Below are 15,503 nucleotides of genomic sequence, written 5' to 3' on the forward strand. Positions count from 1 at the left end.
AACCCAATCTAGAAAAGAATAATACTAGTTTAATAGGTGAGTGGTGGGGGTGGGGCGGGAAAACTCACCAAATACACAACAATTGGAAAACTACGATATATGCATAGATTATAGCTTTGTATTGCAGACTCCTCGAAGTTGCAGCACAGAGTGAATTCCCAGCATATGTTTATTTTGTATGAATGAAGGTAAACAAGTGAGTGGCATGAACAAATGGAAGATGAAACAGATTTCTTACATAACTTTCTACCTAATCTGTAAAGAAACAAATTTACCAAGAATTATTTCATACTTTAAAAATTCAGGTAATCCTGTCTCATATTTTCAGGAATTCTCAGGATAGCAGAAATAATGCAAGTTGCCTAGTTCTTTCTAAAAGCAAATGTACTTTGATTCTTAAGCCAGATAAAAAATATAAATGTATATGAATACATAAAAATGAATAAATAAACATATAATTTATAGTAAAAATGTTTGTGGATGTTATTTTAAACTTTTTAGATAAATCCTTAACAATTAAATTTGTAAACTTAATTTCACCAGTATCTCAACAGGATTTTAACTTAACTTAATTTCACCAGTATCTCAACAGGATTTTATAAGAGGGCAACTTGATATGAAAATAAGCTTTATCTATGAATCTGATCAAAAGTTATTAAAATAATTTTATAATAGAATCAGATTATAGAAATAAATAGTTACAGCTAAAAACATAATTAAAGAATTCAAAACAAGTAGGAAGGTGAAGTGTTTAAGAAGTAGTGATACAAATCTTACAACAATTTTTAAAGAAAAGTAATTTTAATTAAAGTAGGTTAAAGATAGAAAAGATTGTAAACAAAAATGTTTTCTAGAAAATGAAAAGAATTGTAATAGGGTACTGAGATTATGGGTTAATTTCTATTACACATTTTACTCTCTGTTGTTTATTGTTTTGTCCATCATGAACACTGCATTAGATGTTTTTAACTGTAAGTAATTCAGATTTTTAGGAGGTCTCTCTTCTGTTACTCAGGGCATTTCTGAGTTACCTGCCCCAGTTAATAATTATTATGTTTTCAGGTAAAACAAACTAAATTTAGATTAAATGGCAAATAAAATGAGAAAGCAAATTTATGCTTAAATAAAAGTTCTCAACTTATTTTCTCTGCTGAGGGCAGGAAGGGACTATTATGATATAGTTACACACATGTAATATTACATTACTCATATATATGAGCAAAATAATATGTATACATTATATATATCAATGATTTTCAGAAACTTCTTTCAAAGCAAATAAAATCATCATATACAAATTGTTTAAAAAATCTATTTAATATTCTCAACATTATAATAAATGTTTCAGAAAATGTGAGGTGTCAGCTCAGATATAACAGATATTCAGGTACCTTATCATGAATCTTTCACCAACCTATTTTAAAAATAAAAATCAGTCCTGAAAACAAATGTGTTGATTTCTAACATATTTTACCAGCTTACCTTGAGCCTAGAAAATCACCAGTGGAAAATACCTGAAATTAATATTAACCTACACACTTCTTCTACAATGTTTCCTATCATTTGTAACCATGTGTTGTTCTATTGTAAGTCACAACTACTTAGCGCTTTTTTTTTTTTTTTTCATTTATTGCCATTACTTTTATTTCTATAGGCATTGGTTGGGGATAAGACGGTGGCATTTTGGTTGATGGATGCTGAAATGTATACAAATATGAGTGTCCTGAGTCCTTTTACTCCAGTTATTGATCGTGGAATACAGCTTCATAAAATGATTCGACTCATTACTCATGGGCTTGGTGGGGAAGGCTATCTCAATTTCATGGGTAAGTGTGAGTTAAACACATATCCAATTAGTGTTTAAAATGTTAACTTATAATGAGATAAATCATGTAGAATATTTTGATTTGGCTTTTCAGATTTAGAATATAAAATTACAACTATTTATTTCATATACTATCATGTGTAAATTGCAAAAATAAAATTAAATCATGATAAGGTTATTGTTATATTAATATATGATACAAAAGTATAGTCTAAAAGCTGATATTTAATTGAATATTGCTGTCAAGTGGGCTTACCTATTTTTAACATCCAGAATTATTATTCTGAATTTAATCATTCTGAGTTAATGTTATTAGTATAATATTTGCACATTAAATCTAAGAAATATATAATTATTATATTATAATATAGTAAGCTAGTATTATTGGTAATCTTTGAGATAATTTTATACCAGTATACTTGTGTTATAAATGTGTAAACTTAGGTTCAGAGATATTGTGATGGACAAAAAGAAATTTATTTTTTTAAATAGAAAAATACGAATACTGAAAGGTCATTTTTGTCTGAAAGCTCTTGAAATAAAATATAAAAATTGTTCTGTTTGGTGAACAGCAGACATTGAAACATTCGAGTTTTAGGAAATTTTTACAGCTTTTAGACTAGAGAAAGACACAAAGACTGGGGAATACATACGAAAGGCTGATTTATTTTTCTACAGTAGAAGACTCAGGGTGGGTGGTGCCTCACACCTTTAATCTGAGTCCTTTGGGAGGCTGAGGGAGGAGGATGGCTTGAGGCAAAGAGTTAGAGACCAACGTGGGCACTATGGAAAAGCCCCATCTCTACCAAAGGAGAAAAAAAGAAAATGAGCTGGGTGTGGTGATATGTGCCTGTTCCCGAGCTAATCAGGAGGCTGAGGCAGAGTGATTGTTTGAGTCCAGGACTTTGAGGTAGTAGTAAACTATAATCATGCCCCTGCACTCCAGCTAAGGTGACAAAGCAAGACCCTATCTCTAATTTTTAAAAAGCCCTGGATCTTTGAGTTATTCACTTCTACTTGGAAATTTTTGTAAGAAATCTCAGACTGAACTTTTAAAAGCCTTTATTGTTTACTAACTGGAGGTTAGGAAGCCGACCCCAAAAAAGCAGACACAGATTTCACCTGTACTACCTGTACGTTTGGGTGTATCCTCTATTCTCAGGGTCACCGAAATTTGTTAACATCCGTAGCCTTCCAGGAAATGACCTTCCTGACTTGTGAGACTGCATCGCATCAGCCAGGTATCAGGTCAAGTTTCCTGGATGAACTTTGCAGTGATTGGTTCCATAAATAAAGTCAGCCTTGGTTCCTTAAAAGCAGTGGTTCTACCTGACTCAGTATGCATCATTCTCCAATGTGGGCACCTTCATAAGGCCTTAGTTATGCAACTCATTTGTTTAACTATATCCTGATGAATAAGTAGACTCTATGAACCTATGCAAATAACCATGTCACCATGTAAAGTAAGGAAACTGAGGACCTAGTGAGATATTTTAAATGCTTTATTTCATTTACAAAAGTACAAAATTACTGTAACCTACAGAAGGAAATCCTTATATATCTGTAAACTAAAACAATTTTTCAAAGAACCAAAATAAAATGGACACCTAGTTCACACAGGCATTAATCCTTGTAGCCCACTACATATGAAAATATAGAAATCCTGACTCAGTCTTTCTCTCTAGTCTGGAAGCTATGTAAGTGACGTCAACTCAGATGCCTCTACCAGAGTCTAGAATTTATCAGGAAGTACCTAATAGATTCCTTTTCCTGATGCTGTCCTTTGTTGAAGATATCAGATCTGGCCTGTGGTGCACAGCAGAGCCTCCAAGCAAGCATCAGAGTAAAACCAAGCTATCTGCACATGACAGAGATTTAATAGTCATGGCCAATGTAAAATTGGTAACTTGTCAATGAAGAAAGGCCTAATGATATTTTATAATGTGACCTATTTTCTTGATTTTTGGGTAGTGTCTTACCTAGGATAAAGTGTGTTCTGGAGAGCTAGGACATTGACAAATCTACAGAAACTTTATAAAATTTCAGAAATATTTATATTAATATCACTTTAAACTGTATCTTTTCAACTGAGGGCAGGCTGAGCGTCTATTCAGTGTTAGACACTCTTCTCATGGAACTTTCAATAGTAACAAAATATAACAAATATAGCTATTTCTACCATCTGTCTTTCTATGTTTATAAATTAACCATATTTATTATATCAAATATGATTTTGAGATTATACTTTCGTATAATCTTTTAATCTTTTGTCATTGAAACAAATACCTTCTAATATGTTCAATTCCATTATAGCAACTTAAATCTTTTTTCTTAGTATCTTACCTAAATACAGTGTTTCTCTACTAACTTTGAATTCGATAATCTTCTAATGGATAAATAATTTCTAATTACTGGTGGTGTTTTATGAAATTCAATATGTCCTCATGAGCTGTCACGATTTTAAATATATTTTTCCTTTTCTGATCATGGTCTGCTTAAAAAGCCTTCTGTGTGACCCGTATGCTCTCCACTTGACCTGTGAGCCTCAGAAAGCTCCCTCATGGGTCTCCCCCTTCATCACTCGGCTGCAGCTGTGTAGCTGCCTTTCCATTCATTGAGTAGTCAAACCTTCTTCCACTGTGCACTCTATAGTTTTGCTGATCGCCTACCTGGAATCATCCCACTCAACACTCCCTGCCATACCTGACCAAATCCTTTATTTTCAAGTGTCATTTCCTGAGGGCGTCTTCCGTAAAGCCTCAAACTAGTTTCATTTTCCGTACAATACGTGTTTATACGGTATCTCCTTACCTTTCATGGTATTTAAGAAATTGTACTTGGAAAACTATTAAATACATGACTTTTTAAGTAAATTTAATACCCAGTGAAAACAGTTGTTATTTGTGTTTTATTTACAATTTTATATATCTGGGAATTAGTACAGTATCTAGCACATCACAAGGCTCTCACAGTTTTCTTAAGATACACACACACGCACACGAGATATATGTGATCCACTGTTGACTGAAACGTTATCCTCCATCAAATGACTCTGCATGTGTATGTGTGTGTGTGTGTATACATATATAGTATATATGTGTGTATGTGTGTGCATGTGTATGTGTGTGTGTGTGTATGTATACATATATAGTATATATGTGTGTATGTGTGTGCATGTGTATGTGTGTGTGTGTATGTATACATATATAGTATATATGTGTGTATGTGTGTGCATGTGTATGTGTGTGTATATGGAGTATTGCCTTGTAATACTGTTTTAGCATTAGTTCATTAACTGCAATAACCAGTTTTAGTTATAAGCAAGGTAATGTTTTTGAATGGCATATAGAAATTAATATTTAAAAAGAGCAGTTTAAGAAAATTTTCCAAAACTAAGAAGCAACTTGATTGTTTACTCCTCTTTTAGGCATTTCTAAACTTGCTAATTTTCTGGAATTTTGTTTTTTATTTCCCTCCAGAAGGGAAACAGTGAGTCAAAAGAAATAAAACAACTATACATTTTTATACCATATGTTTTTATAAAAACATGTTTACGTAAATTTATTTGTCAGGCATTCAGATATATGTTCTGTTTATCAAAAATCATTAAGATTAATGTAGATTTTTTCAGAATACCAGTTTGGCTGATTTGTTTTGTTTTGTTTTTGTCTTGTGTATTCGAATTTTGAATTTCAAAAAAAATGCTTTTACTCTGGTTATAGCTGTGAAATATTTACTATGCATTTTTGATTTGCTAGGTTATTTTGAAGGGTTTTAGGAAGAAATAGATTTGTATTTTTTATTCTTCTATCATATATACTTATATGAAATAATTGAAGATAGAAGGGGGATCATCAGACTAAATTATTTTTGTATTTTTATATCACTAATCATAGAAAGATAATAAATACTAATAAAAGTAAGTAACATTGACATAGCATTCTATACTTTATTTATTTATTTATTTTTTGAGGCGGAATCTCGCTCTGTGGCCCAGGCTGGAGTGAGCGGCGCCATCTTGGCTCACTGCAAGCTCCACCCCCCGGGTTCCAGCCATTCTCCTGCCTCAGCCTCCCCAGGAGCTGGGACCACAGGCGCCGCCACCTCGCCCGGCTCTTTTTTTCTATTTGTAATAGAGACGGGGTTTCACCGTGTTAGCCAGGATGGTCTCGATCTCCTGACCTCGTGATCCGCCCTCCTTGGCTCCCCAAAGTGCTGGGATTATGGGCGTGAGCCACCGCACCCGGCCGCATACTATACTTTCTAGAACACTTCATATCTATTATCTAACTGAGCATTCTATTTCTTTTTTATTTTTTATACCAGATATTTGTTCAAAAGAAACCTGGGGCCAAAAATTAAAAGAGTAATAAGGTATGCTACGTAGACTTTCTAAGTCCATTTTGCTAAAACTTCGACTCAGAGACATATAGGGACATGCCTCAGTTTGCACAACCGGAAAATTTCGGCAGCTGGTCAGTTGCCTTTTTCTTCTGATTTCCAATTTGAGAAAATTGGAATAAAAATTACTCTTAGATCAGTATCTGGATTAGTTAGCCACAAATACATGGTTTATGAATACTTTTTAGAAAAAGGGTAGAGCATAGTGATTAAGAATACTACTGGGTTGGCATCTATGCTTTTCCCTTTTTAGCTGTGTGATCTGGGTAAGATGCGTCAACTATGCCTTCATCGGCTCAGTGACAAAGTGGGTGCCTGCTTCATAAGATTGTTTTGAGGGTGAAATGACTTTCTACTGAATGATGCTGCTGAAACAGCCTTAGCTTTCATGTATGAGGAAGTCTGAGGGTTGCCTCAATTTGTTTTTATTTTTGGGATAAGCCAATATCATGTTGATCAGTTAACATTTATCATGAATTGACTGTTTCCTTTGTGTGTATATAATTATGTGTGTATATATGCATCAGATAGAGCATCAGATGAAATTTACTGTTTTTATGGTACCTGTGCACAGAATTTCTACACACACACACACACAGAGAGAGAGAGAGAGAGAGAAGGAAAGAGAGAGAGAAGGCAAATTGACTTAGGGCAAATTCAATTTGAAAATTTAGTGTATTTGAGGTATATATCAATTTAAACTATAAATTTAATATATTCATAATGCATTCTAAAATGTATTTTAACACAGTTTATAAAATTTATTTATGCTTAAGACACTTATATGTATCTACGATATATCAGGTATTACTAAGTGGTATATATTCAGAGATGAAAAATAGTTCGTGCCCTCAAGGCCTTAAAACCCAAAAGGCAATACAGGCAAGTAACAGACAGATATCTTTATACTAATGCATGCACTAGGTCAGTGATACAGGTAAGCAGAAAATGCTGTGTAAATATGTAGGAAACTTGTTTTGGAGATTGTTGGTGAAATACATGAGATGCTTTAGCCAAACCAACTTGGAATAGGAAGCCACAAGAAAGTTATGTATGAGATCAGTAAAAGTCTAAGTAAGAGCAGACTTGAAGCAATTGACTGATAATTTGAGATTACAGCCAGTTAAGATTATTAAACTTCAAATCAATGAAAAAAACTGGGCCTAAAGAAAAGAATTTACATGCCATTCTGATTGGTAAGTTTAATGAAAAGATGCGTTTCAATCACTTTAAATCACTTTAAAATATTGTTAACTCTTCAGTTAGAACTATTATCAGTGGTTATGTGGCATTATGTTGTTTTTTTTTTAAATAATCATTGGCAGAGTATGTTTCATATTCAAAAATAAATATAAAATAAAACATGTCAACTTTATGCATAGGATGACCTCAGTGAATGTATTTTGATTAGCTTTCTGGAGCTTATTTGGTCATCATGGAAATGCTGTCCTTTCCTAATTCAGTCAGCTGAGGCAGAGGGATTAGAGTCATATGGCCTTAATACATGACCTCAGGAATGTTGCTATGGACATGCTGGTTTAGGCAGGCAAATTGACTACTATACCCAGTGATCACACTAGGGAAAAAACACCAACCCAGATACTGTAATATTAATTCCATATAATATGAAAATAAGGGCATTAAAGGATTTTCTTATTAAACACTACATAGAATTATAAAAAAGAGAAGAAACCAAATATTATATTCATTTTAAATATATAAACATATACAGACATTTTGAAATATCAAGTAAAGCATAAATTAAAATATAAGAATTAAGAACATATCTTCCTGATTTAAATATTGACAGGAAAGTTAGAATGTAATTTTAAGAATCTGCTAGCTAAACAGAATTTAAAAATTAATCATAAATTTGAAAATGAAATAATGTCTAATGGCTTTTTAAATGGGAATTTAAAAATTAACCTGCTTAAAAATCTTGCTATCATTGAGACATTAATGGTATTCTGTGAAACATTTTCTGGCTTCTCAGAAAGATCTTTGTAACTTTGTACTACATTGGGCAATACAAACGAGAAAGTTATACTGGACAGCTAAATCCACATGTTTTCTTCATTCTTTTATTAGTCTATTTTCATACTGCTGTAAAGAACTGCCTGAGACTGGGTAATTTACAAAGGAAAGAGGTTTAATTGAGTTACAGTTAAGCATAGCTGGGGAGGCCTCAGGAAACTTAATCAAGGCAGAAGGTAAAGGGGAAGCAAGGCACCTTCACAAGGCTGCAGGAAGGAGAAGTGCCAAGCAAAGGTGGAAGAGCCCCTTATAAAACCATCAGATCTTGTGAGAACTGACTGTCACAAGAACAGCGTGTGGGAAACTGCCCCCATGATTCTGTTACCTCCACCTGGTCTCTCCCTTGACATGTGGGGATTATGGGAATTACAATTCAAGATGAGATTTGGGTGGGGATACAAAGCATAACCGTATCAGTTCTCAAGTAATCAAGTCTCTTATCTGATTACTTTAAGAATCTTTTTAAAAAAATAACCTTTAGGTTTCTTTATGGGTACTGCAGTCTTTTTTAGCAATGGCTTACTGCCAGTTTGGTTTCAAAAAAAAGTTGTTTTGTTTTCCACCCTGGTTTGACTCCTTCTTTAGTTTCATAAAGTACAGGTACAGATTCAAATGTAGAGTGACCTGAATCACTTTTAGTACTGTCATGTTAATATTCCACTTCTTCAGAATACCTTTGAACTAAAGTAAAAATTATTCTTGGAACAGAAGCTTTACTTTCATCAGTTGTCATTTTCTTCTTCCTCATGGGGATTATAGTGTTATAGAAGAGGACTTTTTAAATGAGTAACACTTCACTCTGAAATGTAATGCTTTTTGTATGACTCTCCAAGTATACCTGGAAACATAAATGATTCACATTTCTCATTTAAAAAAATACTGAATTATCAGTTAGATAAACAAAACCAGCAACATTTCACTTCTGTAATGTAGCTAAGTGCTCCAGATAACTGAAAACCTGTCTTGTCATCATAAAACATATTCCCCGTGACATCAGATGTTAACACATAAGTTTACATATCAGAAGAAATCTGGAATCAACTGAGCCCATTGGTTTATTTGTTTGCTCATTCATTCCTTAATTCATTCAAATCAAACTCATTTCCCTGTCTGACAGAGACAAGTAATAAAAGGAGGAAATAAGTAAAAAGGTATATGAGGAGCTATGTGTGCAGATAACGCTCTGGGAAATGATGTAGGAAGTCAGACTCCTGGAATTCTGTCTCTTTGCCTATCTTTCCACCTCAAATTTACCTCCTTTTTCCCTCCATTTTTTTTTTGTTTGTTTCAGAGTAATATGTTGCTTTTCCTGTTAAAGACTTTAGATCCTGAGTGTATACTGTCTTGACTTTAAAAGCCTAATTCCTACCATTAAAAGCAATCATGTTATCATTATCTTTTATACAGGGCACTTGGTAGAAAATAAAAATGGAGTTATTTTTCCACTTTCCAGCATTTATGGGGACACGTTTACAAATATAATTATGTTTATGGTTTTTTAGGCTCTTTAGAAACCCATACCTTCTTTTATTCTAACTGAATTAAGAGAATTAAGAACTAGTGGTGTTCCAATTCAGACTTTTAAAGGCATACTATATACACGTGATCAATGAACTTATAATGCAATGCCCACCCCTTTATGAAGGCCTGTAACATCCTTTATGATACAACTACTGCCTACCTTTCCACCCAGATATTTCTGCCTCCTAGTTCTTGAGTACTAAGTTACAATTACACCAGTCTCCAATTTCATTTCCTGATACAAAGGAAGTAAAAAGTAGGCAGGCATAAAATCATAAAGATCATGCACTTTTTGAAAACACATGTGGTGACTTTATTGCAACTTTACTTTGTGTGAAATCCATCAACCTTCATCTTCTCCCTCTTAAGATTTGGGAATATCTTTCATGCTTGGAGATTCATAACATCTTGCTCACACTTATGGGAAACATCTGAAATTTTAGTACAACAATCATATCCTGGGAGCCAGTAGATCAATTATAAGTTCTGAATCAGTGTTGGCAATCAGGATACTTTGAACAAATGGTACAAATTCTTAATCCCATGGATTTATGTAAAATATGTCAACTGCATGCTTTTAAGAATTTTTTTCTAATTTAACATTCTGTTTCTTAGGTTAATTAGAAGTTATCACTGTAAAAGAAACACCTAGCGACTCATATGTTTTAGTGTGAAAATTACTATTGTCTTTGGCTTTATAAAAATAAGTAAGCAGGCCAGGCGTGGTGGCTTACACGTGTAATACCAGCACTTTGGGAGGCTGAGGCAGGTGGATTACCTGAAGTCAGGAGTTTGAGATCAGCCTGGCAAGTTAAATCCCATCTCTACTAAAAATACACAAAATTAGCCAGGTGTAGTGGCAGGCACCTGTAATCCCAGCTACTCGGGAGGCTGAGGCAGAGAATCTCTTGAACCCGTGAGCTTAGAGGTTGCAGTGAGCCAAGATCATGCCATTACACTCTGGCCTGGGCAACAAGAATGAAAGTCTTGAAATTAAAAAAATGAAATAAAATAAGCAAGGAAAAGTGGCAATTATTTTCTTTATTGGAATTCAATGTTTGAAACAGTTTTTCAGTTAAGTGTTTACTAATGTGTTTTATTTGTATAATAGATACTCCATCTGCTCTCTCATAGCTGTGGTCATGACTGCTAGTTTTCTCCATTAACACTTTTCCTCCAAATTTTAACTGGGTACATGGATGCCCAGAATAACAAGCACATTCCCGGGGTTGTCTGGAAGCCTGCTGAGGTCATGTGACCAGCAGTTACTGCCAGTAGGATGTTAATGGTAGTGCTGTATGTGCAACTACTGGGCCATGCTCTTAAATGGCAAGGCATCTGTCCCCTTGCCACATCTTCTCCTACTCACTGGCGGAGTACCATATCATGCACATGGCAGAACAACAAGGTCAAAAAATATTAGCTGGCCTTTACATATTGCTATGTATTACTGCTATAAGAGAAATATTTCTAAATGGCATATTTCACAGTTTACATGTCCTATAACATTTTTTATCTTGGCGCTGAAACCAAAGTAAAATTTAATTCCTAATGTCCTACATTTAAATTAATTTTTTTAATTCCCCTATTGTTTACCCTTATTAATACGAATGTCAGTAATAACTATACTCAAAACATTAAAAAATTAGTTTTCAAATGTAATTTGGACATTTGGGAAACATTACATTTTTATCATATAAATATAAATGTTCCATAAAACAGCTGTGTCACTAGTGAATTGAAGTAACATGTTAAGTATAGCTTCTTTCTAATGTTCGTCACATACTATTCCTTTGGTATTTTTTTTAGATCTTTAAAATGTCAATTCATATTTTTGGGAGTGGTAGCTGAAATGTTTATGGCATTTTAATAGTCAATAGTTTCTCCTGGATAGCTCACAATCTGGTATAAATGTTATCTCTCCATTTATATATATGTGTGTGTGTGTGTATATATATACACACACACACACACATACTCATATATGTCTTCACATATACTCACATGCATATACACACACACACACACACACATTCATGTCTAACACAGATATAGACACACAATATTTTTTAAGTATTTTTTCCTCCCTTAAGTCAACCTTTTAAACAGTCCTTAAAGCATTTGGGAACTTTTGGAATGCTTGCTTTCATTCATTCATTCATTAACTCAGATAGTTACTAAGTATACATTTCATACTAGGAATTGTTTCAGTTACTCTACTAAATGCTTGAGATGCAAAGTGGTCAGGATAAATACAGTCTCTTTCCTCAGGAAGCTTAATTTCTGTTGAGGCAATAAAGAGAAATGGCCAAAAAAAAAAAAAAACTGCAAATGATAAGTGACACAAAGAAAACAGAAATTTTGTTAAAATTGAGAATACAATTTTGGGAGGCTGAGGCAGGTGGATCACTTGACGTCAGAAGTTGGTGACCAACCTGGCTAGCATGATAAAACCCCATCTCTACTAAAAATACAAAAATTAGCTGTGCATGGTGGCACGCACCTGTAGTCCCAGCTACTTGGGAGGCTGAGGCAGTAGAATCACTTGAACCTGGGAGGCAGAGGCCTGCAAGTCAGAGCAAGACTCCATCTCAAAAAAAAAAAAAAATTGAGAATCCAAAGATGGCTGTAAGCTAGATCTTTAAATATTGGAAACATATTTTGTAAAGATCAAAGACAAACACTCTCTAAAGAGAGGTTACAGAATGTTCAAAAGCTCAGAAGGGGGAAAATGCTTGGGGAATTCAAGGAAATGAAAGGAGACTAGTGTCACTGTAACTTAGTACTCAAGAAATAGGAAAGGCAGGCAGGAGTTCGATCATAAAGGTCATTATAGGTCTTAGTATGGAAGTGAACATTGCATTATGGCTTCAGATGCATTTTAAAGACAGTCATATGAAGGTGCAATCTGTTTGGCAAAGATAACCTTTGTTGCTTCTTAAGGATTGACTAGGCTAAGAGTGAATGCAGAGATAACCACTCAGGAGGTGGTTGAAGTAGTCAAAAGAGTGACAATGATAGCAGTGGAGATAGAAAGAGGCAAAAAGAACCAAGACATAATTTTGGAGGCAGACTTAATCAAGACGTCTTAGTAATAGTCTTTGGCCATAAGACAAAGGGAGGAATCAAAGAATGGCTTCAGGTTTTTGGCTTAAGCAGCCATTACCTGTTGGTACCACTTTGTATGAAACACATAAGTCTACAGTCAGGTTAGCAGTGAAGCTGAGGAGTTCAGTTTTAGGTATATTATCTTCATGTTTCTTTGAAATACTCAAATGAAGTGGCAAACAGTTTGAACTCCGATGAATAAAATTGGGATTTCTCAACATATGAATTTTGCTAGAGCCATGATACTAATGAGGTCAGCTCCTGGAACTGAGAACCGTGAACCGGGAAGAAAAGAAAGTCCAGAGTCGATCCCAGAGGAACACTGATATCTCAACAAAGAGAAGGCATAAAAGCAGACTGAGAAGGAATGATAGGGCAAAAAGAAGACATATCCTGAGATTTCAACACCATGAAAACCAAAATATAGTATTTGAATAAAGAGGAGATGGCCATCCATGGTGAATGATGCTGAGCAGCTGAATGAAATGAGGACAAATAAATTGCCAGTGGTGAACTAGACAAGAATGATTCTAAGGGGATGATGAGCGTGAGAGCCAGAATGGAGTGGGTTTAAAAGTGAAAGTCAAGTAATGCTTTTGCAAACAGCTCTTTTGAGGTGTTTGTCTAATAAAGGTAGCGGATAAATAAGATAGCAGTTGGAGTGGGATCAAGAGAGGTTTGTTTTCTTATGAAACATAAGAACATGTTTGTGTTCAGAAAAGGCCTATTCAGAGGGGATGATTCCGTGGTGAGAGCAAGATCAATGTAGAAGGGAAAGGGGCTGCCTAAAGGAGAACTGTAGTTCCAAAGCACAAGTAGAGAGGCAAATGTTTATCAGAAGTCCTCCTTCTCCCCAGAAAAAAGGCAGAAATGAATACAGGTGCAGGTTGGTTGTAAGTGGGGTTTTGTGAAGATGAAAAAGTTCATGTTTGATAACTTTTATATTCTCAGTGAGATTATCATTTGAGAGCAAAAGGAGGAAGGAATAAGAGAGGTTTGAAAAAAGAATAGAAGGTATGAAATAGACATCTCTAGGAGTGAAAATGCGAGAGAACTATAGTAGCATGTCCAGGTAATGTTGCGTGTTCGTTAGATATTTGTAATCAGGAGTACAAATTGATCCAGCTTCTTGGTTGTGTGCTTTTTTTCCTAGAGGGCTAGTGTTGATCAAGGATGGTAGTTTTGTCAGGCACCTGTCAAAAAAAAAAAAAAGGAAAGATTTTGAAAGTACTAGCAAATAACTAACATATTAAAGAACCAATAGATACTTGGTTCTCAAAATTGCCTGTACGTTGGAATCACCTGGGGAGTTTCAAAACCACTGACGTCTTTGACAAATACCTAGAAATTGTGATTTAATTGGTCTTGGCTATGGCTCGGGCATTGAAAAAGAAGAATTTTAAAATGATTCCCTGATGATTCTTAAGGCTAGGAAGTGAAGAGAGAATTTTAAGAGGTCGTAAAAGGTATAGGAAAGTTCTCCTGTTTTAGAACAGAAATTATAGTGAGCACAGCGAGAGGATTTTGGAGGAAGAGAAGAGAAGTTCAGATTGTGGTATGTGGTGAGTTCAACTATCAGTGCCTGGCCGGGAGGCTGAACTTGGATTTCCCTTAACAAACAAAGCAAACCCCAATGGGGCTGCTGCTGGGTATTACCGAGAAGCTTTCTAAAATATATTTTCATCAGTAAATAAGGTTTAAATCAGAAGCCTTTCTGCCTTCCTTATATTTTATATATATATATAGATTTGTATATAAATATATACAAAATGTGTGTCAATAGATTTATATACAAACAAAAATCATGGCAATAGAGAACAAACTATTTTTTGTTTATAATGTAGGTCATCTGACATGTGTACATATGTTTTTCCAGCTTTCTTGTTTAGGACTCTCATTATCATGATGTTATTCTAGTTTCTGTAATGAGTGATACCTGTGGAGAAAGAGGCATAATTACCAACTGGCAATTTTCTCTCTCAGCAGTATTAAGAAATTTCCATTACTAAATTTAAAGGATTTTCTCAATATAATTATATTGTATTTTGACATTTGAAAATTCTGTAGGACATTCTTTAATGAGTATGTTACATTCTCCCCAAAGCCACAGGGGAAGTCAGATGGATTTTGTCCTAAGTGTCAGTCTGCATTTGTTGATCGCTACATTAGACTTCAGTATAAAATGTGTGATCTTACTTCAAATCTTCCATCTGTGGTTGTTTAGTGTCAAACTTGTAAATTCTTCTATTTTTCTGATAGATAGGAATACAATAAAGATTTAAATGTCTTCCTGCTAAGTGCTGGAATTGAGGCAGTTATAGAAAGACAAAATACACTCTCCTGAACAGTGGGAGTGCTAATTTTTGGCATTTTCTTTTAGCTTGTTGGGGCAAGTTTACTGAATGTAACATGACTCATAGAAGTCTGTAAAACTGAGCTGTGAAAAACTGCAAAATTCTCAATATGAGCAGTTGTAAATGGCTTGAAGCTCTGTTAAAATGCTCAGAGATACAAATAGCATATATTCCAAATGGCACAGACTTAAAAGCAATGGCCCTGATTTGATTCACGGCACATTGTTAACCAAGGTTAGCTGGCATTTAATGAGATCCTG

The 15,503-nt window shown here is 34.5% G+C and overlaps 1 protein-coding gene across 2 annotated transcripts in view; it reads left to right on the plus strand.

Annotated features, from left to right (window-relative positions):
- Positions 1–15,503, plus strand: part of GBE1 (1,4-alpha-glucan branching enzyme 1) — a 262,977-nt gene that overhangs the window by 175,418 nt on the left and 72,056 nt on the right. For both annotated transcript variants that reach the window (XM_050779011.1, XM_050779010.1), the window contains exon 12: positions 1,655–1,826. In XM_050779011.1, the coding sequence (XP_050634968.1) occupies positions 1,655–1,826 (172 nt within the window). The remainder of the gene's footprint in view (positions 1–1,654; positions 1,827–15,503) is intronic.

This window comes from Macaca thibetana, chromosome 2 (assembly GCF_024542745.1).
Source record: "Macaca thibetana thibetana isolate TM-01 chromosome 2, ASM2454274v1, whole genome shotgun sequence".
Taxonomy (NCBI): Eukaryota; Metazoa; Chordata; class Mammalia; order Primates; family Cercopithecidae; genus Macaca; species Macaca thibetana.